Raw genomic sequence first — 24188 nt, forward strand, 5'->3', positions numbered from 1 at the left:
GCTGTCACCTCACCCCTCTCATGGTGATAACCATGGCTTGGGGACCAGTCCATGCTCACTTTATGGTAAGAGGGGCTTCGAGCTAGTCACCTCACCCCTCTCATGGTGATAACCATGGCTTGGGGACCAGTCCATGCTCACTTTATGGTAAGAGGGGCTTCGGGCTAGTCACCTCACCCCTCTCATGGTGATAACCATGGCTTGGGGACCATTATGTTCCGCTGAAGCAGATCAAAGTGGGACTTCTTACAATGTTGAGTGTGTATTGTGCATGGCCACACTGCTTACATCTGACCAACTTGTGCCTACCTGTGGCAGATCATCCATGCAGGATAAACATAGAACTCTTGATCTTTGTCATCTCACCCAATTGGGAGTAATTTGGCCCTTGGGTATTGTCAAATGTAAGAAGACTTGTGAGGGCACCAACAGCAATGGCACTGTGCAATGAGTCTTGGTTAGGCATTGTTAGGAGTAGATTAGAATAAGATTGATATTACAACATGGAATTTCAGGGTGTTGAGAATACATGTTTTATCAGGGTCCTTACTACACATGTTAAGGGTGATGAACCCTAACACAGAAGTGATCATGGGTTATCAAAGCCTCATGCTAACAAAACCGGAAGCACCTGATTCATTGGAAGCAAATGATACAGAGTAATTGCGTCAATGAAAAGCGTTGCCTGACCTTTGTCTACCCTCGCGCTCCATTCCACCGCGGCTAACAGTTTGACAAATTGCTCGTACTGCACTAAGAACAGGAAGGTGGTGGGTGGTGGGAATGATTCTGTCGGCAGTTCTGACGGCAGTTGGTGGTAGTAAGATTGTCTGCCAAGAGCTTCTTTGATGAACCTGCAGAGGTGTGCAACTTGTTCTGTATGTAAAAAATGAAATGTTGTGGGAGGCTCAAAACCACTTCGCTATAGGCCTACAGTGGGCAGGTATTTCGGTGGGATGCGTCATAACGTCATAACTGCCCGAAATACCAGTTCCATGTTGTTATGACACAGTTGAGAGTCCTTTTGATAGGGATTGGGATGGCCCAAGCATGTCCAGCGCCAACATTGGCCAGAAGTGCATTGACTGGCGATATTGAATGATGGGATGTGGAAATCTATAGGAAAATACCATTACTTGCTGATTGTACTAGCTAATAAAAAGCCCCCAATAATGTTCTAATATGAGATTTCAGTTTCAGGTTTTCCTCCTCCGTCTTCCTACCTTTTCTCCAGATTGTTTTGCGTGTGGCGTGGTAGTGTAGTGCTCTCTCTCTCTCTCTGAGTGCATTCTCACTCATTCCGCATGTCCCCTGCCTGCTATATCTCTAAGACAAGTCTTGATTTGTTGTTGGTTCATTTGTAGTACTCCACGATTTCACGTAAATTTATCGAAGTCATGAACGATTACAACAAGGCACAAATAGACTACCGTGATGGGTGCAAAAGTCGCATCAAACGCCAGATGGAGATCAGTAAGACGTTTTTCTACGCTAATTTTTCCTCTTCTTCTCTTCTGCTCAATATGTGTTTTTCTTTTCCTTCAAGTTTAGATTATCTCAACTTTTTCATCATCTCCTTTTGTTCTTCATCTGTTTATTTCATTTTATAGCACGCCACATTATCACGTAAATTTGTCGAAGTAATGAACGATTACAACGCATGTCAGATAGACTACAGGGAACGATGCAAGGGGCGTATCCAACGGCAACTGGAAATCAGTAAGATATCCTATAGTTTTTTCTTCATCGGCCCGCGCCGCGTATCGTACATGCACTCTTCCCTTCCTAGCACTGTTTTATAACCTGTTCAGTCTTTCAAATAACCTTTGCTTAACCCCCAGTATCATTTCCTCAGTATAACCTCGTTCAGCATCCAAATTGCAGGTTCTTATAATGAACTAACATTAACACTCAGATTCGCAATGAAATGGTAGCTAACTAATCTAATTCACCCCAAAAACTAACCAGTTCAACCACCTTGGCACCGTCTATCCTTAATTCGCTTGATCACATTTGGAGAGCAGTGTTGCATAACAGCTGATCTAGAGGTAGACACGATTGTGGTACCAGATCTCAGCCTCAGCCTCATCCTCTCTGGTTTCACCCCAATATGAGTGAGCCACAAGAGGGACAATTGTATATGTCCTCGTACACCAGGATCTCAGGCTTCAACCCAATGTTAGGGAGCTGAGAGGGGACCGACTGTATCCGGCCACGTAAACCTGGATCTCAGGCTTCAACCCAATGTTAGTAAGCCAAGAGGGGACCGACTGTATCCGTCCATGTAAACCTTGATCTCAGGCTTCAACCCAATGTTAGTAAGCCAAGAGGGGACCGACTGTATCCGTCCACGTGACCTGGATCTCGGGCTTCAACCCAATGTTAGTAAGCCAAGAGGGGACCGACTGTATCCGTCCACGTGACCTGGATCTCAGGCTTCAACCCAATGTTAGTAAGCCAAGAGGGGAACGACTGAATCCGTCCACGTAAACCTGGATCTCAGGCTTCAACCCAATGTTAGTAAGCCAAGAGGGGACCGACTGAATCCGTCCACGTAAACCTGGATCTCAGGCTTCAACCCAATGTTAGTAAGCCAAGAGAGGACCGACTGTATTTGTCCACGTAAACCTGGATCTCAGGCTTCAACCCAATGTTAGTAAGCCAAGAGGGGACCGACTGAATCCGTCCACGTAAACCTGGATCTCGGGCTTCAACCCAATGTTAGTAAGCCAAGAGGGGACCGACTGAATCCGTCCACGTAAACCTGGATCTCAGGCTTCAACCCAATGTTAGTAAGCCAAGAGGGGACTGACTGTATCCGTCCATGAAAACCTGGATCACTTTCACCCCTCCTAACTCATTCCTGCATGTCATGCAAGGACATCTTTATCGGCGACCTTTTGCATGAGCAGACACCGGCCCTGACCTTTGACCTTACCTTCCATTTTCTCCGCATCTTTGTCAAGTTTTACACTGATTCTCGTCCCCATGCATGATTTGTTCACTCTGCGCAGTTTTCTTGGCATGATATTCCTGTTTTGTCTAAAATGTGAAATTCCAAGTTTCATTGTCATAATAAAAAATGGCTTGGTTGCTATTTGGCGAAAGCATAAAGCGTTGAGACATGAATCAAGCCTCCCACTCCGTGCATCAAATGGTGTTCACTAACTGTAAATGACGCACCATGCGTTGATTGCATAGCCCAGGGACGGTTTGGCCTGATAAAACTCATATTGAAATTCTATAAATGTGATAGAGACTCTGATGACAAGATAATGTCAAGGTGTAGGCGCATGTCCACGGCAAAAAAGATCTTCAAAAGACAGATGAGCTTTCCCGTTATGGCGCCTCAAATATCTTGGATGCACAGCCTACGACCTTGTTAGCACGTTGTCATCCCTTGCCTAGTATTTCCCACCTCTGTGGATAAAAGGGTTCAGCTTAATAATCAGTCTTGAGTGTTTCTTGTCTTTACTGAAGGATGTGACAGTTGCATCTAAGAGGTTTGACTTAATGAACCTAACCAGCAGCAGTTATCGAAAACAAGCCAATCCTCAATACGTGTCTGAAGGATGATTTGAGCGAACATGAGTAATGACCAAAAGAAAGCGGTTTGGAAAACATCAGCCAAGGAGAAACAGTTTAATAACGATTGAAACTTCAATTGTCGTTGTGACGTAAACCAATCAGATATACCTTGACTAGCATAGATCTTGCCATCGCCCAAGGTGTTTGTATGTAAATCGATTTAGTAATGGTGATGTGTGTGGCGTATAAGTATGGTGATTGAGTCGGGGAGTCTAGACAGTGTTGGGGCTTCTTGAGGTTTCTATGCCAAGGTGTCCCCTCTAAGAGCTGCTCGTGCCAGCTGTCATGAAACAGCTAATTGAAGTCAAGTCAAAGTTGATTTTGTCATCAATGCTTGTGTATCTTCTTACGTTTAATGGGGTCTATTTTAAAACGTTGTTGAATTCTTAAAGGCCTTTATCTTATCTCTAAACTGTGAATAAGTGGTAACTAAATCAACTACAACTAAGATTTTATATTGGAACGTTGGTATGTGTTATTCTGATAACGTGTCTGGAGTTATGATTTCCTCTGTCAATAGATATGATTACCTCTGTTAATAGATATGATTACCTCTGTCAATAGATTGGCCAAAAAATACCAATTTGTTGTAAACATTCAAGGCAATAGCATTGTCCGCCCCACCACACCGTTCAACGGTGTTTTAATATTCCCAAGCCAAATGATAAATGAACTGAGCAGGTTATGAAGTAATTGCCATTGACTGATCTGGTTAATAAACAGTGCTAGGAAACCGCATAGAAATTGACTATCTCGCCCTCAAGCGGTTGGTCGTCAAGATCAAGTGAACAGACAAGTACATGTATATTCTGTGAATGTAAGTAACAATGTACTCTATGTACCATACATGTAGTTAGCCGTTTGTCCAAAAGGTGTCAGAGCGTCCATTCAGTTTCCGTAGGTAAAAGCCGCATGCCCTTGGATAGATGTAGTGGCTCACTTGTAAACACACCATTTGTTGTCTTCTTAGACGCATGATAGCAAGCTCCTCCCTTACATACCTCTAAAATAACTTTCAAGATTGGGAAACAGACAGGAGTCCTTCGAATGGTCATGACTGTGTAACAGTTGGTGATGTCTATCATGACAGATTTCGTACAGAATGCTGGTCCGCTCGAGTCCGATGTATGCAAGATTACTGCATGTGATCACCAATTCAACAAGGATGACCAAGTGAGGCAGAATCAAACTGTTGTCGTCATGTGATGTATGACTTTATATCGGGACACTCAACATGTAGATATGATGTTGGGGCTTCTTGTTGACCACATTGGACCGGTTGTGTAAGAGAGGAGACTCCGCATTCTTCTAAGGAAGAAGCCTTCGGTAGATCTAGTCTACTATTAAGGTGTAGAGATGTTCATGAGCCACAATAGTGATAAGTTGTGAAATCTTGTCCTAGGATGAAAAAGCAGGCTAACTAAGGTATAACAAAGTCTTGCCTAATGTACAAAACCAGAGTCGTATGATCTTCAGTACTTTATCATTGAAACTGAATGGAAATGGATGAAAAAGAAGTTGAAGTTTTGAGAGTGATAAGACTGAACATAGCATATTCTGAGCGCGCTTGCTCTAGGCAGTATGGCTCTGACACCAAAAACCTGTGCCCAGCTGTCCTGTCAATATCTGTTTAGACAGAAGATGCAGTTCTCTCAATGTACATAGCTGTATATAATAGCCCTGTCATTACGCTTCAAACAATCTAAACTTATTTCAGACAAATGTCTAGAATTCACAAATCTTGTAGAAATACACTATTCAACCAATTATCCTGATTATTAGTAATTATTTTGCTATTTAAGTTGTTTAGATGTTTAATTTCAATACTTTGTAGGTTATCATTTATAGATATTGGTTGCTTTTATTGATGCCAGCTCATAATATTCAAACATGTTTATTTTGACACTTAACTCCATTTTCATTCCGTCGTCGATGGTTAACTTGCAGTAACCTGATTCTGTTTGCAGCCAAGATGTCCACAGAGCTGTTCAATGATGCAGGAGCAGACCATATTTATTTGCTTTAAATTTTTGTTACCAATAAATGCTTCAACAATCATTCAATTCTTAATAGAAATTCTGTTTCGTTTCTGTGTATGATAGTTGTCCTTTGGATGTTTAAGATAATCGCGTATTGTAAGTCTCTATAATTCAATAATCATAGATTTCTCAGAGCATTCCTATTCAAGTTTGCTTTCTCTAAAAAGATGGCTTGCAGAACCACCTTGGCCACTGGGTGGCAAAACCTGTGACCAGGAATTTGTCCATTGGTGAACATCATCCCTTTAGCCGTCTATGACCAGGTTTGTTGTCCAGTGTGGTGGTGAGGTTCTGCAGGTCATCTCTATTCCAAGTGAGAACGAAGATGCCTTGTATAAGTTGTAGTTATAACTCTCAGGCTTTGTTTTACTTCACGACTTTTCAAAACAGACCAATCAAAACTCCTCAACTAAAACAGAATCTTTCTACTTTCACATGACACATCAAACAGTAGATGTTTGACATACTTTACTACTGCTACTCTCCTTTATAAATTCATGTTATTCCATTGTGCCATCTTGTATATGAGCTGTAGCAAGTTATTGTTATTGAATTGGGTTCACTCATTGACTTCACACCTGTTGACTCCATTGTCAAGTTGAGCTTTGGATGAAAGGATTACTTCCCCAAATGATGTCATATATTCAGTCATTACAAACCTTCTTTGCAATTTGTCAATTAATTGTTGGTTTGCTGAGGAAAAAACCCAAAGCTCTAATTATGTTGTTACCTGGTTAATTGGACTTCTATAACTGTATGATGATATGTTTTCATTCTTTATTCCTAATCTTCTTTCTGCTCCTTCTTTCAGCCGGAAAAACAACAACAAATGAAGAATTAGAAGACATGTTAGAATCAGGCAATCCTGCAATATTTACACAAGGGGTAGGTCTTAGAATCAGGAAATCCCACAATCCCCAAAAGGGAGAGGCATTAGAATCAGGCAATCATGTTATATTCAGGCAATCCCACAATATTCACCCAAGATGTAGGCGTTAGAATCAGGCCAACCTGCAGTATTTACAAGGGAGGTTCAGATGGTAAGATGGTAGGGAGAGGAGCAGTCTTTAGGCAGCATCCATGCCTACCTGGGTTCATGTGAAGATAGATTGTAATGGCCTACAAGTGCCATATCGTCTTCAATCATAATGTTCTCCACAATTTCATTTCAGATAATAACAGAAACACAACAAGCGAAACAGTCGCTAGCTGATATAGAAGCCCGCCATGCAGATATCATGAAATTAGAAAAGAGTATAAAGGAATTACATGATATGTTTATGGATATGGCCATGCTGGTTGAAAGTCAGGTAAGAGAAGAAAGCAGCTTGGTGGATTTGTGGATGTCTCAGCAGATTATGTTTACGGTTGAGAACGTTGTTCCAACGATACTTTGTAAAGAGACGTCTCTGGATATAAAGAACATGTTCTACTTGGTAATCTTCAGTTAGTTGAGTTTTGACAGCTTCGCTAGAGCTTCTGTCGACAAGATGGGGGGGGATTGAAGCCTGTCGTTTATAAACTTTCAGTTTGAAGATGTTGATTTCCAGGAAAGCAGTTTATGAATTATAGAAACACACATATGTGAAGGATGTGCTGGGTGAATGTCAAGTCACAGGTATACCTTGCAGCAAACCTCTCTCTGGCTATGTGTGTTTCCTGTACTTCATAACTAGCTGCAGAAGAGACCAAGATCATCATATCTCGTTCAGGTTGGTTAGTGCTGAGAGATGCCCTGATCATGTCTCTGGCAGTTCTCTAACTTAGGAGATTTAGTCAATTGCTTAACTCCAAGTATTAGCTCATTCAATAGGACCTAATTCACAGAAATGCCAATATTTCTTGAAGAAAGTGATTGTTGGCCTTGAAAGCCTTTGTCCTACATTGTGTGGCATAGACTATTCAAGAGATGTTTAGTCTCAAATGTTTTTGTGAATTTGCTGCTTTGCCATGTGTGTGGTTTTGATTCAGAGGTGCTTGTTGATGCAAAATCTGTGCAATGAACAGGGTCTGTGCTAAAATGGACCAACAGTCTGTATGGGAAGTGGAAAGGAGGGGATCTGAATGCTTAATCCTTTTGAAATCTGCCAGCTATTTGCTCTTCTGTATTGTCATAAATGGATAGCAGTTTTAATAAGTGACTTGAGTGCTGGCAGCCCATGCGTATATTGTAGGCTGATCTTTCTTGTATAGATTTTGTATTGATTGTTACTAATCCTCTTGTTCCCCAATTAATCTCATTTACATTATTTGTTTATGCCCTTTTAGGGAGAAATGATTGACAGAGTTGAATACAATGTTGAACAGTCAGTAAATTACGTTGAAACTGCCGTTGCGGATACCAAGAAAGCAGTCAAGTACCAAAGTAGCGCACGAAGGGTAGGATAATTGTCTTATTATATTATGACTTTCTTCATTTATTCTCATTTGCACATTATTTGTTTATGCCCTTTTAGGGAGAAATGATTGACAGAATTGAATACAATGTTGAACAGTCTGTAGATTACATAGAAACTGCTAAAATGGATACCAAGAAAGCAGTCAAGTACCAAAGTAAAGCTCGAAGGGTAGGTAATTTGTTCCATTGTCTGCTAGTAGAGATGGTACCCCTCTCCCTGCACTCTCCACCTGTTGAATATGACCATCCTGTTAGATCAGTGGGGGGTGTACCTCGGAGTTACCAAAACAAAACTGAACAACCAAAAAACTAAAGCAAATGAGACAAATAAATAAGAAATCAAGTCATTCTCCCGTTTTGATATTTTATGTCATAGATATCAGAGATTTTATTTTATTCTTAATTGTTGAATTTCCGCCTGGAAATCCCAAACAGTTGTTTCTTTTTTTGTGAACATTTTAGCTATTGTAAAACTTTTAGATTTTCACTTGTCAAGCAGTCTAGTCCTCTCTCCACCCCCAGAGTTATTTTCTTTAGGAAATCACAAAAAACATACATCAGCAGAAATAAGTTCTGCAGAGTGAACCAAACATGAAGCCATCTAGCTGATGATATTCCAGCCTACAATATGGCGTGGCCATTTCAAAATGGAGTTAAAACATCACAGTAGAAAGGAAGGCGTTCTAGTTATAACCTGAGGGTGGAAAGACTTTGCACATCTTAGATGAAACAGTCCTAAATGGCACATCATTTTTTTCTTTCCAAAATTCCTCAACTGATCTAGCGGTCTACCATGTGTCCTTCCCCCATCCCTTCACTTGATGATGCTAGGCGCACAGTGGGTTATTGGGACAATTGGTGCATGTTCGCCTGTTGTGCTACTGCAACCCATCACTGGAGCTAGGCTACCTACACTTGGTGTTGGTCATGTTGGCAAATGTGTCTGTTGTCAACTCGTGGTGGTGTGTTCTCCTTAACACAATCTACTCTTCACTCACAACCATGTTTTGCATTACTGTCATTATCAAACAGGCAAAAGAAAACTCCTTTTAAATATGTCCAGACTAAACTTAGACATCATCGATGCTTTTTTGTCGAAGGACAAATGGTCACCTTGAAGATTGGCTGCTTCAATGAAACATCGACAGTATGACTGGGGATCTGGTGCGACTTTGTTTCCTTTCAAAATATAAGCTTGGTAAAGTGTGATAAACATGGTTTTGAATGAAGTGTTTGAACGATAAAAGAGGCTGGGTCACTTGGGATATGAGGGTGACAGGGTGAACGCACTCAATGGGAACTCTCTCCATTGGTACAGATAACGTAACATTATCAGAGAGGTCTCATCATTAGGATATGGTCAATATAAAACAGTGATGGAACTTCATCAAACCAGAGATGATCTGATGCTTGTGAGTCCAACTGCTCGTTCCTAAGTATCTGAGAACATGCGGGAAGCAAGGGCTCCCCCTGAGTACATGAGCTCTCTCTTCACGTTACTCATAGCTGCCTTTGATTACCTTTGATCCTACAATGCACTTATAATGCCCATGCAGTTGTATGTAAGTTTGGTGCCACATGGCCACTAACGCTTCATCAGTGTACCTTTTGGATTAAAATTGTCCCAGCCTCTTTCAGTTTACTCTCCTAACCATAGTCAACTCGATTTGACACTATGACGTGTGTCGAATCTGGTTCAAGTTGCAAGTTCAGTTCAGTGTGCTCCTGAAAAATGTAAGTCTTATCACAACATGGAGGTGTTGACAGCTCAACTGTGGAAACCTACTGCAGGAATCAAAATGGGGCTCATGCATGGGGACCTCATTAATAAGGACCTCTTACATGAGGTACTCAACCTTGAGCATGTTTCCCTTTGAGCAGTGTATATGTCTGTTGTGGTGTGACAAGCATTCAATACCAACAGATCTAACCAGATCTTACCAGGGGTAACCAACCTAACCTTACTGTAACCAATCTAACCAGGGACATTACATACATCGGGTTTGACCTTCAGTCTCTTAACCAAGTCTACCAGGCTCAAGATTTAGAGTAGCTTTGCTTTCCATTGCACGATGGACTTGATCCTCGCATGATTCTGCTGTTTTACTCAAGGGATGGTAGTTCTCTTCATTCTTTGAAGGTTTCTGGTTGCAAACTTTATGTATAGACATGGGATAGGTTTAACTTGGTCACTTTGTCTGAGATGATGAGCTGGTTGACCTTGCCGAGGTGATGAGTAGATGACCAGTGTTTGTCTCACATGGTCACCGAGTACTTGGATGAGCTTGTTTCAAACATCTTGGGCCATGAACTGTTTATACGGTTATCAGATAATCTGTCTGCCTCTTGGGCAACTTCTGCAAACAAATCATCAGTGATCAGTCGAGCTTCAAATCAATTTGGTGAGTGATCAATAGTCATGTCAACCTTTCAACTATCATATCATCATCGTATCATTTGATGGATGGAGACGATCAGCCAATAATCAGTGGCTTCGCTGCATGTCTCCAGGGTGACATATAGGTGGAGCTGATAAGGTAGTCTGTAAAAGGTCATCATGCCATTCTTTGAGCTTTCCAGATTGGCTGTGAAGTAATTACATGACTAAGCTTTGACATACATGAAGTTGTATTGTCTCTAATATGTTGAACTAGTGGGAACAATGTCACCTGGTGTGATGTCATCAATCATTGCACTTATAATGTAAATAGGATAAAATTGGAGTAGCGATGACATTCAGTGTTAATGCACCTGTTGTAGAGTTCAATGAGCTAGTTCATTCAGGTTCAGCCATGTTGGATGGCAGAACAATGATTTGTCATGCCTGACTTAACTGAATCAAATGCTGTCATGGTCATTTGGGCTCGCTGTCTTTTGTCTGTCCTCTTACATAACAGACATCACATGAAAGCAGGTGGTGTGAATGCAGTGCATGTTGGCTGATTTTGGGATGACTGTTTTTGATTCACTTTCTCTTGGCATGGTGATGGTTAGAGGGAATTCTGTAGCATTTTAGTCCAAAGTGGTCAATACAAACATGACTAACAGATCTTTGCTCAACTTCTTTTGTTCTATCTATTCATTTGTTGTTGGCAATATTGGTTCCATACTTTTTGTAAAGAGGTCGCTGAGATTGCCACAAGGTTGCAAATGATGTGCAAAGGTGGTCACCGCTGTCATCCTCTATACATTCAAAACGGAATCTATTTTGCCTACAGCTGTTAGCAACATGTTGAGCAGACGCCAGCTAACACCTGTATTCACTGACACAATAATCAGTTTACCAGTTCAGTTTGCCCTACTACTAGTCCCAGTCCCAGCTCACTCTGTTCAGTTTATCTGAGACAGGCTAACCAGTCCTCACTCATAACAGTATTACTAACAGTCGTCTTGCTTGTATACCTGCCTGCAGGGTACCACATGCCATGTCTTTTCACACAATATTTTAAAAAGAACTTTGATAGCTTGACCAGGCCTTTCACAATGCTGGCCGTAGGCAACTAAATTTGTGGTAATGAACAGTAGCGAGGATGAATAAATTGTGACATGTAGACTGGAAAAGATATTTGTAAGTTAGAACAGCTCGACTTGAAATCTTGGTTGACTTGACCAGCAGCTTGAGCTATATATAGTCTGTATAAAAAGGGTTACCCCTCATTTGTATTTTGTTCCTTTCATTCCTTTGCAGAAGAAGATGTTGATCATCATCTGTTGCGTTGTGCTAGCTTGTGTCCTAGCTCTCATCATTGGCTTGTCTGTAGGACTCTCATAGCCAATCACACAGCTGCTTCCTTTCCTTCCTGCAGCATGAATCATGTACAGACTCTTATCTTGGGGCTGATTGGCTGCATCAAAAACCTGGAAATCACTGAGTTCCTAATCGCATGTTGGCAAACCAGCAGCTTTTGCCTGAGATATCATTTGGTGCAAAAGTAACTTATGGCTTCTCATGACCTTGACCTCAGTTCAAATTATATGATATGTATCCAAGTCATATGGATGGGAACCAATCTTGAAGACATAGAAATAATGATAGACACTATGAATAAAGTAAGATACTTGTGTGATCAAAATAGTGGCCTTTGAAAATGGTTCCTTTCATGATTTATTTGTTTTTGTTAACTTGATAAAGTATTGTTCGATACTTCTCTGTAGCGGTTATGTACAATGCTAAGTTAAGCTAGACTTGCCAATGGAAGCAGCATCCATGACATTGACAGCAAAGATGTGAAGAAGGTGGAAAGAGCTTTCAGCTAGAATGTTCAAAAGACTGTCCTCATCTTTTGCTGTGATCGGTACTCTGAAGATGTTTGATGAGGGTGGTGGCTTTCAGTAAAAAGAAAGATGTTGTATTGATGTTTTCTACTAAAACAAAGGGGCATTTTGGTTACTACTGAAGTGAACAATAGGTGGCAATAATGTAAATAAATCTGTGTGAATAGTTGAACTATGTAAATAAAGCCTCTGTGCATGTGATAGACTTTGGCACTAAGTGCATTGAGATCATCCTGATTCTTTCTTCTCCTTTACTCCAATCTGTGTCAATCTATTCATATGCTCTCGGCCTGTAATATTCTCCTCCAACTCTTTGTTTGGATAAAACCTCTCATCTGGGACCATACTCCTAAGATTCCATTGATTAAGCACCAATCCAAGTTGGAAACCTACATTCCTCTCCTGTGGGACCATTCTCATGTTGGATCAAATGTGAGCAAATGTTACTTCAACATGTATAAGATGGCATAGCCATGTGGGTATTCCTTTGATTGGAACCACTCCTTTCTTTTCATCATCTGTGAGTGTGACCAACAAGCTTTATCAATGCATGCAATACTATTGAAGTGAAATTGACCAGACCTAAACCCACTAACCATGCAGCTGTGCTGATGTTTACCTCCATTGTTTGTTAATCCTTTTCTTCCTCCAATTGGTGCACTAGTATTGTACAGGTGAGTGCTGTCCTTGATAGGAAAGGATCAGTAACTGGTCACACTTGATAACACAAGCCGTCTGCTCATTTGTCTCTTCACTATATGGTCAGTTGGTTTGGGCTGTGAGGGAGTCTATGCTCGCCTGCCATTTCCTTTCTCTCTGAGCATTGTCCCTCTGCTCTGTCACCCTCTATCCAGATATTCCAAGCTTTATCAATGAATGCAATGCCCCAAGACCTTTGCTCTATCTCTGTCTATCCAAGCATATTCCAAGCTTTGTTAAAGCATCCCAGGTTCTTTGCTCCATCTACTCTGTCATAAAGTCACATTCAGATCTCATGATTACATCAGCAGATTGGATGATGACTTTTCGTTAAAGTCTGTTTCGTTTCTATTTCATTTCAGAAAAAGATGATGATCATAGCATGTGTGGTGATAGCACTAATCATTCTCATCCTAATCATAGCGATACCCATTGCTATAGAACAGAGTAAATAACTCCTTGTATACATAGGCCTACTTTGGTGGTCCTTGTAACTCTTCTGTCTTCCTTTCTAACTATTCAATCTCTCAACCCTTGGGCCCAGTAGTTTATGGACCAGAGACAACTAGCTCTGCCTTCACATGTGTGTGGTCAAGGTGCAGCCAATCGGGGTCATACAGTGACATTATCTGGGTATCGTGCTGACATCATGGTCGATGTCACCGCACCTTACCCGCTGATGCACCAACAACAGAATAGACCACCACGTGACTCCTGAATGGCATCTGCTTGGCTTTGATACTTAATGTGCTGATTGGTTGAGAAGTCTTGCCGATTCTGGCTCGCGCTGCCATTGACTTGTTTGAGCCAGTCAGTACATTCTGTATTGGTTGCATAGGTGGACAGGGCCAGTGTTTCATAAGGCCTAGGGACGGGTCCAAATGTGTCTTCCAGTAATCCATGAATGGTGCTGATTGGAATATGAGATTAAGTTGGATTGAACAAGCAATGTTTGTCCTTTGAGAAGTTCAGTCGATCGTTATTGCGGACATATTTCTTGTTTTCCTCTCTCGGACGAGGAAATGAGCAAGGTCAAGTTTTGTATGAAATGTGTATAAAGCTGTGTATATTTTGATAGTGGCGGGGTAAACGAATTTTAGAGCACTTTATAGTGAATGTCTGCATCAGTGATGCAATTTAATGAATTTCTTATTGTCTGACCTAAGAAAGGGAATGGGTTAAAGTAGTGATTTCATTATATTGGGCGAATGTGTTTATAGCTGCCACCTTTAGTCCACTGATGTTTAAACTGGTCACCATTATTTAAGCTATATACTGTTATAGTCTGCCTCTGTAAATAAATGGGCATATAAATAGGTTGTAAGGTTAGGATATTTGAATGTGACTTGGTGAGTCTACAGAGAGCAGTAAGCCAATCATCATCAAAACCTGTAATCTCTCAGCAAGCTTATCCCAAGGAGACAAGAGCTTGGAGTTTGTAAGCGGAGATTGAATTCCAATACGCGTGGCTCCCCCTAGTGAGATGATTGTAATGAATGCGGCCATCATATATCTAGTCACCTGTATTTAGTTACCTTATGATTAGAAACAAGATTATTTGTTTGTCTATCTGCTGTGCAATGTTTCTTGGCTGGCTTGTTCAAGATCGAGATTACACTCCTTTAGTTTTAACCTTTTATTATCATAAAGTCAGTAGGACTGAAGCTTACAGACATCCAGTTTAGTTGCTTGTACTTGAAGGTTGAATCTGTTTCACCTAGTCCACATAGCTGCCTCAGACAAGACTGTGATGTTGAGAAAGAGACATGAACAACATCAGTCCTGAGGCTTCCATTGTGGACAAGAGTGAGACAAGTCATAGGAAACCGACTGAGTGAATTTCATTGCTTTGAACTGGCAAGCAGGCATGAGTTCTCTGGAATCAAAGCCGGTGCAGCCAGTTCTTCAGTTTTGTACATAGAGCTATATTTGTAAGTTTTATTTAGAACTATTATGTTAATGCATAGAGAATCATTTGTAAGAATGCTTACAATATGTTTCAGTCATTGGTCATTGCAATGACTATAGTTGATATTTATTTCTTGTTAGTTGGGGATTATTTTATGGATGAGTTCAATTTGGTGACATTGTTGATGATGAAAAAGCCAGAAAGCTGAAGAATCTTGTTCCAGTATGTTAAAGGTTGAAAGGTTTCACTGATTGTAGTATTCATAGAGATCAAAATCATCCATTTGATGCCTATTTCATCGTTTTGAAACCTTATTGGATCTGATGTCTGATATGTGGATCTCAACCCCCACTCCTGAGAACAAGAACAATACCGTGTCTGCCGGTCGATCGAGACTGTTGAAATCCATTGGTTATCTCGGTGTTGTGGAGGGATGAGTTGTTATTTCTTTTGTGACTAAATAAAGGGTTGGTGTTGAAGCAAGCGTCCTGTTTGCCAATTCGTGTATGGTCACTTCGGTGATATTTTGTTGCCGAACCTGTTACGCATGTCTTTCATTGACAAGGCAGCATATGTAGTTTATGGTTACCTCAGAAATAGCCCCATGTCTAACTGTAGGGTTAATGCCCTTTTTGATTGCCTGCATATTTCTCAAATGATGTATATCAGTTCACCAGATTAGGCGAAGGTCACATGTTGTAGTTGTGTGAGGTTGCTAAAGATTCACCGCCTAGCCCTTCCAACTGGCCTTTTGGGTATATGTACACCAAAGTGCTTCATCTTGAACTTGTGGGGCAGTAAACCTGAGTGTGATTGCTCGTGGTGCCTGGGGACTTCTGGTGGCAGACTCATCTCATATTCGTGTTGGAAGATGGTTGTGTGAATCTTTTGCAGCCAGACAGTTGAGGTACGTCAAGTTGTCTTTCTTTTCATCCTCTGCCCTGAACTTCCTGACTCCAAATCCAAACAGTTTCTAGTCATCTTTTATGTAAAGAAATAACATTTTCCCCAAAAGTTGCAAAAAGTTATAAAAACATGCCTCGAGCTGCACTGGAACTCCATTGATGCATCACTGTCAGAATGCTAAAGGATAATCTGGTTATCTCTGATGACATGGCATTCTTGTGTTGCCATGCTCAACATCCAGCGTGACAAACTGAGTTGTGAAATTTCGGGCAGAGGAGCTGTAAAGCACTTTGTGAACATGAAACTGATTGTCCAACATGATTTGACCAGACGATTGAGTCCGGTTCATTGTGATCACAGACTTGGACACAAGTGTCATGTCAAAGTGACATTATAGCATCTGTTCCTTCCAAACAGCACCTTTCAATATTTTCAAAGAAACACCATCTTTCATTTTCTTAGTCATGTTCCATTGATTGGAAGGAAATATTTTTTGTACAAATCTTTGCAAGATATTTCTGTTAGAAATTGTAAAATTGTATAGGAATATTAAATGAACATATTTTTAATTTTCATTGTTGTTGTTGTTGTGGTTTTGTATTGGTGTTGTGTTTGACGTTTTCTGTTCCTGACTGATTGTTGTGTGCACCTCGGTATATCTCAATGGTACGTTTTGTCAGGTTCTGGCCAGTTTGAACCGCATCTAGATATATCTCTTTTGTCTTGGTCATTCAATAGTTTCAAGAGATAATTTCCATCAAAGTTACTGCAAACTCACTCAGGATCTGTCACGACTTGAAGTGGCAGGAGTGATGCTGCCATATAGAGTAGTGACTGCTCCTGATGGATTCCACAGTAGTGTTGACCACTCACTAACGGCCAGATCTATTAAACAAATTGGGAATAAGCAAATTCTGATGAGAATCACCTCCATGGCCAGAACCAACTGAACGTTACCTTCCTTACTGTTGCGTGGATTTTCCAATATGCTGGAGTTCTTACTTAGAGGTAAGCGGATACCTTGTTTCTTTTACTCTTTTCGTCGGATCAAGCGGACCATGACATGGAATCGGGTATAAAAAGGATCTCTCGCCCCCTGAACCACCTGTAGGGACGATCTTTGTCTTTAAGAGAACACTTATGACAAGGTTTCTCCAAGTACCATAGACGTTTCTCAACCTATACCTGGCTAACACCCAAAAAGGGTGGGTCTGAGGTGTTTTTGAGGAATATCACCGAACTGAGAGTCCCCATCCATGGAAAAGTTGAAATCATGCCCAGCTGGTGTGATAGTTTCAATAGTTCCATGCGATGTATGCCAGACACTGGCTCCCTTGAGGACCAAGCAATGCCACAAACTAAGGTTCAAGGCGGTACTAGCACAACCATGATGCTGTCTTCATCGAAGAATGGTTGAACCGTGGACAAGAACAAGCCCCTAGTTGAACTTGAGCATAGGAAGACCCCTGCCTATGTGTGGTGCTTTGTTGTGCATTCTTGATGGTTCCCCCATGGCACATGTGTTGTATCAAACTGTCGCCTATCAAAATATCTGTTGTCTTCCACCCGTAAACCTTTGCTTTCTCTACATACAAAAGTCCTCTGGGATGTCTTGTTTCAAATTGGCTTCTTTTAGTTTCTATTGGAAGGTGATAAAAATTCATGTAAACCAACAGAAGTGTCTGTTAACTTCTATCCCTGCACAAATATTGATGGGAACAGTGGTCTGTTGTGTTATTTAGGCTGAGAGGGAGAGTAAATTTGAAATGGTGAGGGAGACGACAGTGTTTTGGAAGTGAATCAGTTTGATATGCTTGAATCCCTGATGAGGAATATTCCTCTACTGAAACCCGGGGCCTTTCTCTACCATGGTGGTTGGACTGAACATGCTCCCCAGGAGTCTTCACCATGGTGGTTGGAGTGGGCGTGCCCCGCAGGCTAGGGGTCACTACCATGGTGGTTGGGACTGGGCGTGGACCTCCTGCTAGGGGTCTCTACCATGGTGGTTGGACTGGGCATGCCCCTCATGGAGTGTTTAAGCTTTGGATGAATCATGCGACGAACTGGTCCACTCGTGCAGACGAGTGACCAGTTGGAAAGAGATGAACAGGTTGGCTGACTGTTGAAGTACATGTACTTGGCTATCATTCAGAACTACTGGATGTGAAGTGCTCAATGAAACGCCCAAGACTTCTTCATGATATTGGGGGCACAACAGAAGGCCCATTTGCTCAAATACCCCCTTGCACTTATCAGAATGGAACATAGGTCCACTTGAAGGTAGCCTTGTCATCAACTCTATGGTTCAGGGTAAGTTATGAGGACCTCCTTCAGGTTGCCAGACCTGAAGACCAAGGAGGAGGCCTCGTGTGAAGTTCGACTATTCATCAGCACACAGCTTCATGTCGGTGTTGGGGCTGATCATAGAGTATGTACACAGTTTCATTGTTCCCCTTGCCCTCTATGATCATTGTGTGGTTGTAATCAACCCCATGTTATGTACGTCCTACCTGTCTGACGCCCTCTCCTTCTTGTGTGCATACTCCATGGACGGTCCCTTGCCAGCGTTGCAACAGCACTCTCATTCAATTGATGACCATTTTCAGCCCTGATTTTATGTTTGATTATGAAATGTTCTTTGCCTTCATCAGCATTGAGTGATTACAGCTCACTGAGTAATGGGAAGATGTACATGAACATAAGCTGTATGTGTCAAATCAAGTCGTGCTGAATGAAACACCTGTTGTGTAGTATTTATCGGGAGGTGGTCTGGGAAACGAGGCAAACATTCTGTTGAAGTAGAAGCAGCAGCCTTGTTTTCTCAGTACTCACCAACATTGTGTGTTTTATCATTCAGGTGGATTCTGGTTGATGTTGAATCCAGCTGCTATCCACTCCAGCAAGAGCTCCCAGAGCAAGTCATTGTGACATCTCCCCATGTCGTCAGGGTTGGGATGTGATCATGGAGGTGACAGTGACTAGATTCAATATGACATTGGAAGTAATGGCTGAACAGACCACCTGCTAACTCATTATTCATGCACTTAACCTAACATCTCTTGCAGAAGAAGATCGCGATCATCATCTGTCTGATCATCCTGGTAGTGGTGATCGTCGGCTCCGTGGCTGGCTCTCTCAGTTAGATGCAGACATCAACTAAAACCTTCCCTATTTTCAAAGTAGGACATTCATTATAAGTGTAGCATGATTGACAATCATTTGTTTCTTTAGGTTCCAAGATAGTAGTTTGCAGTAAGCGCGGTGTCATATGTTCTTATCTTTCTTGTATGGACAACCCATTCACTCCTTGATGTTGCAGAGAGGTCTGCTAAAGCTCCCCAACTATAACATGTGTGGGAGAACTCTTGGCAACAGACTGAATGGACTGTCTTGTCTTTCTTTAGGGGACCATTGATTTCTTCCTCAGTGTTTCAGAGGCGGTGGTATACTAGGCCACTTGTAAACTCATATTATTACTCTATGGTTTATTTTCTGACTGATCACCCTGGATCACCAATGGCTGAGCAAGCTTGCACTATTCATGTAACATAGAGACCCTCAATGATCAACCAAGAAGTTGACGTTCAGCTCAGTCGGCCGATAACCTTCTGGATATGTTTGTTTTCAATAGAGAGAGGTCAAGGAAGCAGCAGCCTTGCTCATTCAGGATGGTCAGCGTGATTGGATACATAACAATACTGTGTTGGTAAAGGATGTCTCGGAAAAGGTCACCCAAAATGTTTTACAAACTACAAATCATTCTCCCTGAACCTGCACGGTTTATTGCTGAGTGGTTTATCGTACAGTGCTGCCGTTTGGTACGGTTTCTTATGGACAGACTTACGTACAGAGACTTACAAGCTATGAGCTTGGTGAAAACGATCTATATCACCAAATATGAGGGGGAACTTCAAAAACCTGTGTAATGTGAACTTTTTCAAGACACCCTGTTGTTGCACATAGCCTCCTCAACATGAATGCTCATTGATTTCCTGCATGTTTCCAGAAACAGTTGATGATCGCTGCTTGTGTCACTGTACTCATCATTATCATAGTTGGTGCAGTTGGTGGTTCCTTGGCTTAACCCTTTACCCCAGGTAGTTGATACATTTGGCTGCCGACAGACCCCTAGCAGGCCTGACTCTTACATAGACTGTGCCAACCGTTTTGTCCAACCTTCCTCAAGAGGGAAGAAAAGCACCTTGGTCTACATGCAAATTCATTGAAAGAGTCAACTTCAAAGTCCATTGTCTGTCGTGACAGTATACAGATCACCAGTGTAGTAACAAAAAAAGGGCTGAACATTTATCTAGCAGTATCCCTGTAGAGTCAGCTACTCGGACCTTCAAAAGGGTGTCCATGACCTAGGGGTTTGTCCTGCCAATTTCTTTGCCTCCTATTTCATCCGATCATCTTTTCCTCCATCTTTTCTGTTCAAACTTGTGGCCACTTACTTGAACCACCATCATGTGATGTTCTCCAGAGAGTGTAGATAGTGGCATTGGATGTGTGATCTGGAGGCTTAGCTACTGCCAGTCTCTACTCTCTCATACCCTGGATTGTCCAAGAGACTGCATGCATGTTCTCCAGAGAGTGTAGATAGTGGCATTGGATGTGTGATCTGGAGGCTTAGCTACTGCCAGTCTCTACTCTCTCATACCCTGGATTGTCCAAGAGACTGCATGCATGTTCTCCAGAGAGTGTAGATAGTGGCATTGGATGTGTGATCTGGAGGCTTAGCTACTGCCAGTCTCTACTCTCTCATACCCTGGATTGTCCAAGAGACTGCATGCATGTTCTCCAGAGAGTGTAGATAGTGGCATTGGATGTGTGATCTGGAGGCTTAGCTACTGCCAGTCTCTACTCTCTCATACCCTGGATTGTCCAAGAGACTGCATGCATGTTCTCCAGAGAGTGTAGATAGTGGCATTGGATGTGTGATCTGGAGGCTTAGCTACTGCCAGTCTCTCTGATACCCTGGATTGTCCAAGAGACTGCATGCATGTTCTCCAGAGAGTGTAGATAGTGGCATTGGATGTGTGGTGTGGAGGCTTAGCTGCTGCAAGTCTCTACTCTCTGATACCCTGGATTGTCCAAGAGACTGCGTCCATGTTCTCCAGAGAGTGTAGATAGTGGCATTGGATGTGTGGTGTGGAGGCTTAGCTGCTGCAAGTCTCTACTCTCTCATACCCTGGATTGTCCAAGAGACTGCATGCACTCGTTTGTTTCCCATGAAGGCCTCTCGATTTGGCTGGGTTGAGAATGTAAAGCATAATGAGACTTACCCAGTGATATTGAAGAACTTACTTTTATTTTTCAATCCTATTTTTTAAATCCGTTCTTCATTCAAATCCTCTTCCCTTATTCAATTCTCTTGATTTATTAGTTTCAAATCCATCCTTCATCTGTCTCCATTACATTTCCATTTCCCTTATATCTTAAGGCGGCATCAGTCTTGCTTCATGTCCTTTTCTCTCATATATTCCTACACATCCTCGGCTCAGAGCTGACAACCCAACTTCACTGAATCATTTATGCAAGCCAAGTTTTTTACGAACTGCTGCTGACTTGATAATATATCAGCACAAACTTAAGGAATCATTAAAAAAATCTATGTGGAACTGTGTAAAAAAAGAAATGCGTCCTTGCGGGGATTTGAACCTGGACCTCCAGATCTGTAGTCCAGTGCTCTACCACTGAGCTAAAGGGACTTGTCACCAAGCCAAGCCAGTATTAGCCTCTAAAGTGAACTGGAGAATTCATACTGCCACCTCTTCTCTGCAATGGATCAGCTTGGATTTGCAGGCAGTTTATGTTGACTGTGATCTGCTGTGATGTAATGAATAGGTCCGAACACAAACCAGTATAATAATGGCTTGGGCATTAAGTGTGATGAGCTGAGGGCAGTGCTTGGGTCTAGGAGATAGCTTAATCAGCTGAGCTATCTCGCAGTGAGGGAGATAGCTTACTCGGCTGAGCTATCTCGCAGTGAGGGAGATAGCTTAATCAGCTGAGCTATCTTGCAGTGAGGGAGATAGCTTACTCGGCTGAGCTATCTCGCAGTGAGGGAGATAGCTTACTCATTTGAGCTATCTCGCAGTGAGGGAGATAGCTTACTCAGCTGAGCTATCTCGCAGTGAGGGAGATAGCTTACTCAGCTGAGCTATCTCGCAGTGAGGGAGATAGCTTACTCATTTGAGCTATCTCGCAGTGAGGGAGATAGCTTACTCATTTGAGCTATCTCGCAGTTAGGGAGATAGCTTACTCATTTGAGCTATCTCGCAGTGAGGGAGATAGCTTACTCATTTGAGCTATCTCGCAGTGAGGGAGATAGCTTACTCATTTGAGCTATCTCGCAGTGAGGGAGATAGCTTACTCAGCTGAGCTCTTTGTGTTGTCACCTCCTGAACAGGACAATGTCACAACAACAATAACACGCTGTCTTGTCCCAGAGGAGACGCCAGTGTCACAACCTGACTCTCACTGTTGAGATCTCAAATGTGTTCATGCAGGACAGGACAATGTGACAACCTTGCAAAACATCAAGAGTTGAGCTTTTTTATTTGAGGATTCCAACTTTCCACTTTGCTTATAGATATAGAATGTTGTAATTAAATATTTCATTGATTATTTCAGCTTTGTTTCTTAGCTTTTAGGAGTCGTTTTTTTTCAGGGATGCATGTTTGGGAGCTGTGTGATTTTGTGTTGCTTATCAGAGTAGTTTTGTACCACTGTTTAGGTGGATGAGTTATTTTCAAGTGTCATAGCTTTCTTCTGCAGTTGGGAGGTTGAATGTTTTGTAAAAAGCTGTTTTCCACATAAAGACAGCTTATTGTACCTCTGATCATCTGTTGGACATTATCATTTCTAATCTCTTGATCAAGTTGAACATGTTTGTGTGGTGTTTGCGTGTATGCACCGTGGGTTTTCAAGTGGAAAAAGAGAAAGAGGGCCATAAAGAGAACTTGTAATATGAATTCTGTTTGGAGACAAAAGCAAATGAGACTTTTATGAAACATCACCAGAAACTGTTGATTGTTGTTCTTTGCACTCATTCCGGTCTTTTCTCGTTTTTCAGAAGAAAATCATGATTTTAATCTGTGTCGTCGTTCTGCTGGTGATCATCATTGGAGCAGTCGCAGGATCCTTAAGCTAGGTGTCGCCATCCTCAAGCAACATGACTGCCATCTATTGTGTGAACCTCATATCAGTGGGAATCAGATGTTTCTGCTGCTATTCTCTGTCTCAGGTGAAAGCGAGAGACGGCCATTATACACCTCACCATCCTCAGTCTCAGCAGTTCTTTTCCCGTGCGTAGACCTGCCCTCCTATGCAGGGGCATAGGCCTACCCTCCTATGCAGGGGCATAGGCCTACCCTCCTATGCAGGGGCATAGGCCTACCCTCCTATGCAGGGGCATAGGCCTACCCTCCTATGCAGGGGCATAGGCCTACCTCCCTGTGGTGCGTAGACCTGCCCTCCTATGCAGGGGCATAGGCCTACCCTCCTATGCAGGGGCATAGGCCTACCTCCCTGTGGTGCGTAGACCTACCCTCCTATGCAGGGGCATAGGCCTACCCTCCTATGCAGGGGCATAGGCCTACCTCCCTGTGGTGCGTAGACCTGCCCTCCTATGCAGGGGCATAGGCCTACCTCCCTGTGGTGCGTAGACCTGCCCTCCTATGCAGGGGCATAGGCCTACCCTCCTATGCAGGGGCATAGGCCTACCCTCCTATGCAGGGGCATAGGCCTACCCTCCTATGCAGGGGCATAGGCCTACCTCCCTGTGGTGCGTAGACCTGCCCTCCTATGCAGGGGCATAGGCCTACCCTCCTATGCAGGGGCATAGGCCTACCTCCCTGTGGTGCGTAGACCTGCCCTCCTATGCAGGGGCATAGGCCCACCCTCCTATGCAGGGGCATAGGCCTACCTCCCTGTGGTGCGTAGACCTGCCCTCCTATGCAGGGGCATAGGCCTACCTCCCTGTGAGGCATAGGCTTACCTCCCTGTGGTGCGTAGACCTGCCCTCCTATGCAGGGGCATAGGCCTACCTCCCTGTGAGGCATAGGCTTACCTCCCTGTGGTGCGTAGACCTGCCCTCCTATGCAGGGGCATAGGCCTACCTCCCTGTGAGGCATAGGCTTACCTCCCTGTGGTGCGTAGGCTAACCTCCATGTGACGTGTAGGCTAACCTCCATGTGACGTGTAGGCTAACCTCCATGTGACGTGTAGGCTAACCTCCATGTGACGTGTAGGCTAACCTCCATGTGACCACATAGGCTAACCTCCATGTGACGTGTAGGCTAACCTCCATGTGACGTGTAGGCTAACCTCCATGTGACGTGTAGGCTAACCTCCATGTGACGTGTAGGCT

At 42.7% G+C, this 24188-nt stretch overlaps 1 protein-coding gene across 9 annotated transcripts in view; it reads left to right on the top strand.

Annotated features, from left to right (window-relative positions):
- Positions 1-24188, top strand: part of LOC135483425 (syntaxin) — a 51058-nt gene that overhangs the window by 18676 nt on the left and 8194 nt on the right. Inside the window, exons 6-11 of one of the 9 annotated variants that reach the window (XM_064764342.1) lie at positions 1611-1719; positions 6439-6512; positions 6800-6937; positions 7896-8006; positions 18880-18993; positions 22893-22977. In XM_064764342.1, coding sequence (XP_064620412.1) covers positions 1611-1719; positions 6439-6512; positions 6800-6937; positions 7896-8006; positions 18880-18957 — 510 coding nt within the window. In that variant the 3' untranslated portion in view covers positions 18958-18993; positions 22893-22977. The other 8 variants (XM_064764341.1, XM_064764344.1, XM_064764340.1 and 5 more) reach the window with 8 other exon arrangements.

This window comes from Lineus longissimus, chromosome 2, assembly GCF_910592395.1.
Source record: "Lineus longissimus chromosome 2, tnLinLong1.2, whole genome shotgun sequence".
In the NCBI taxonomy this organism is placed as follows: Eukaryota; Metazoa; Nemertea; class Pilidiophora; order Heteronemertea; family Lineidae; genus Lineus; species Lineus longissimus.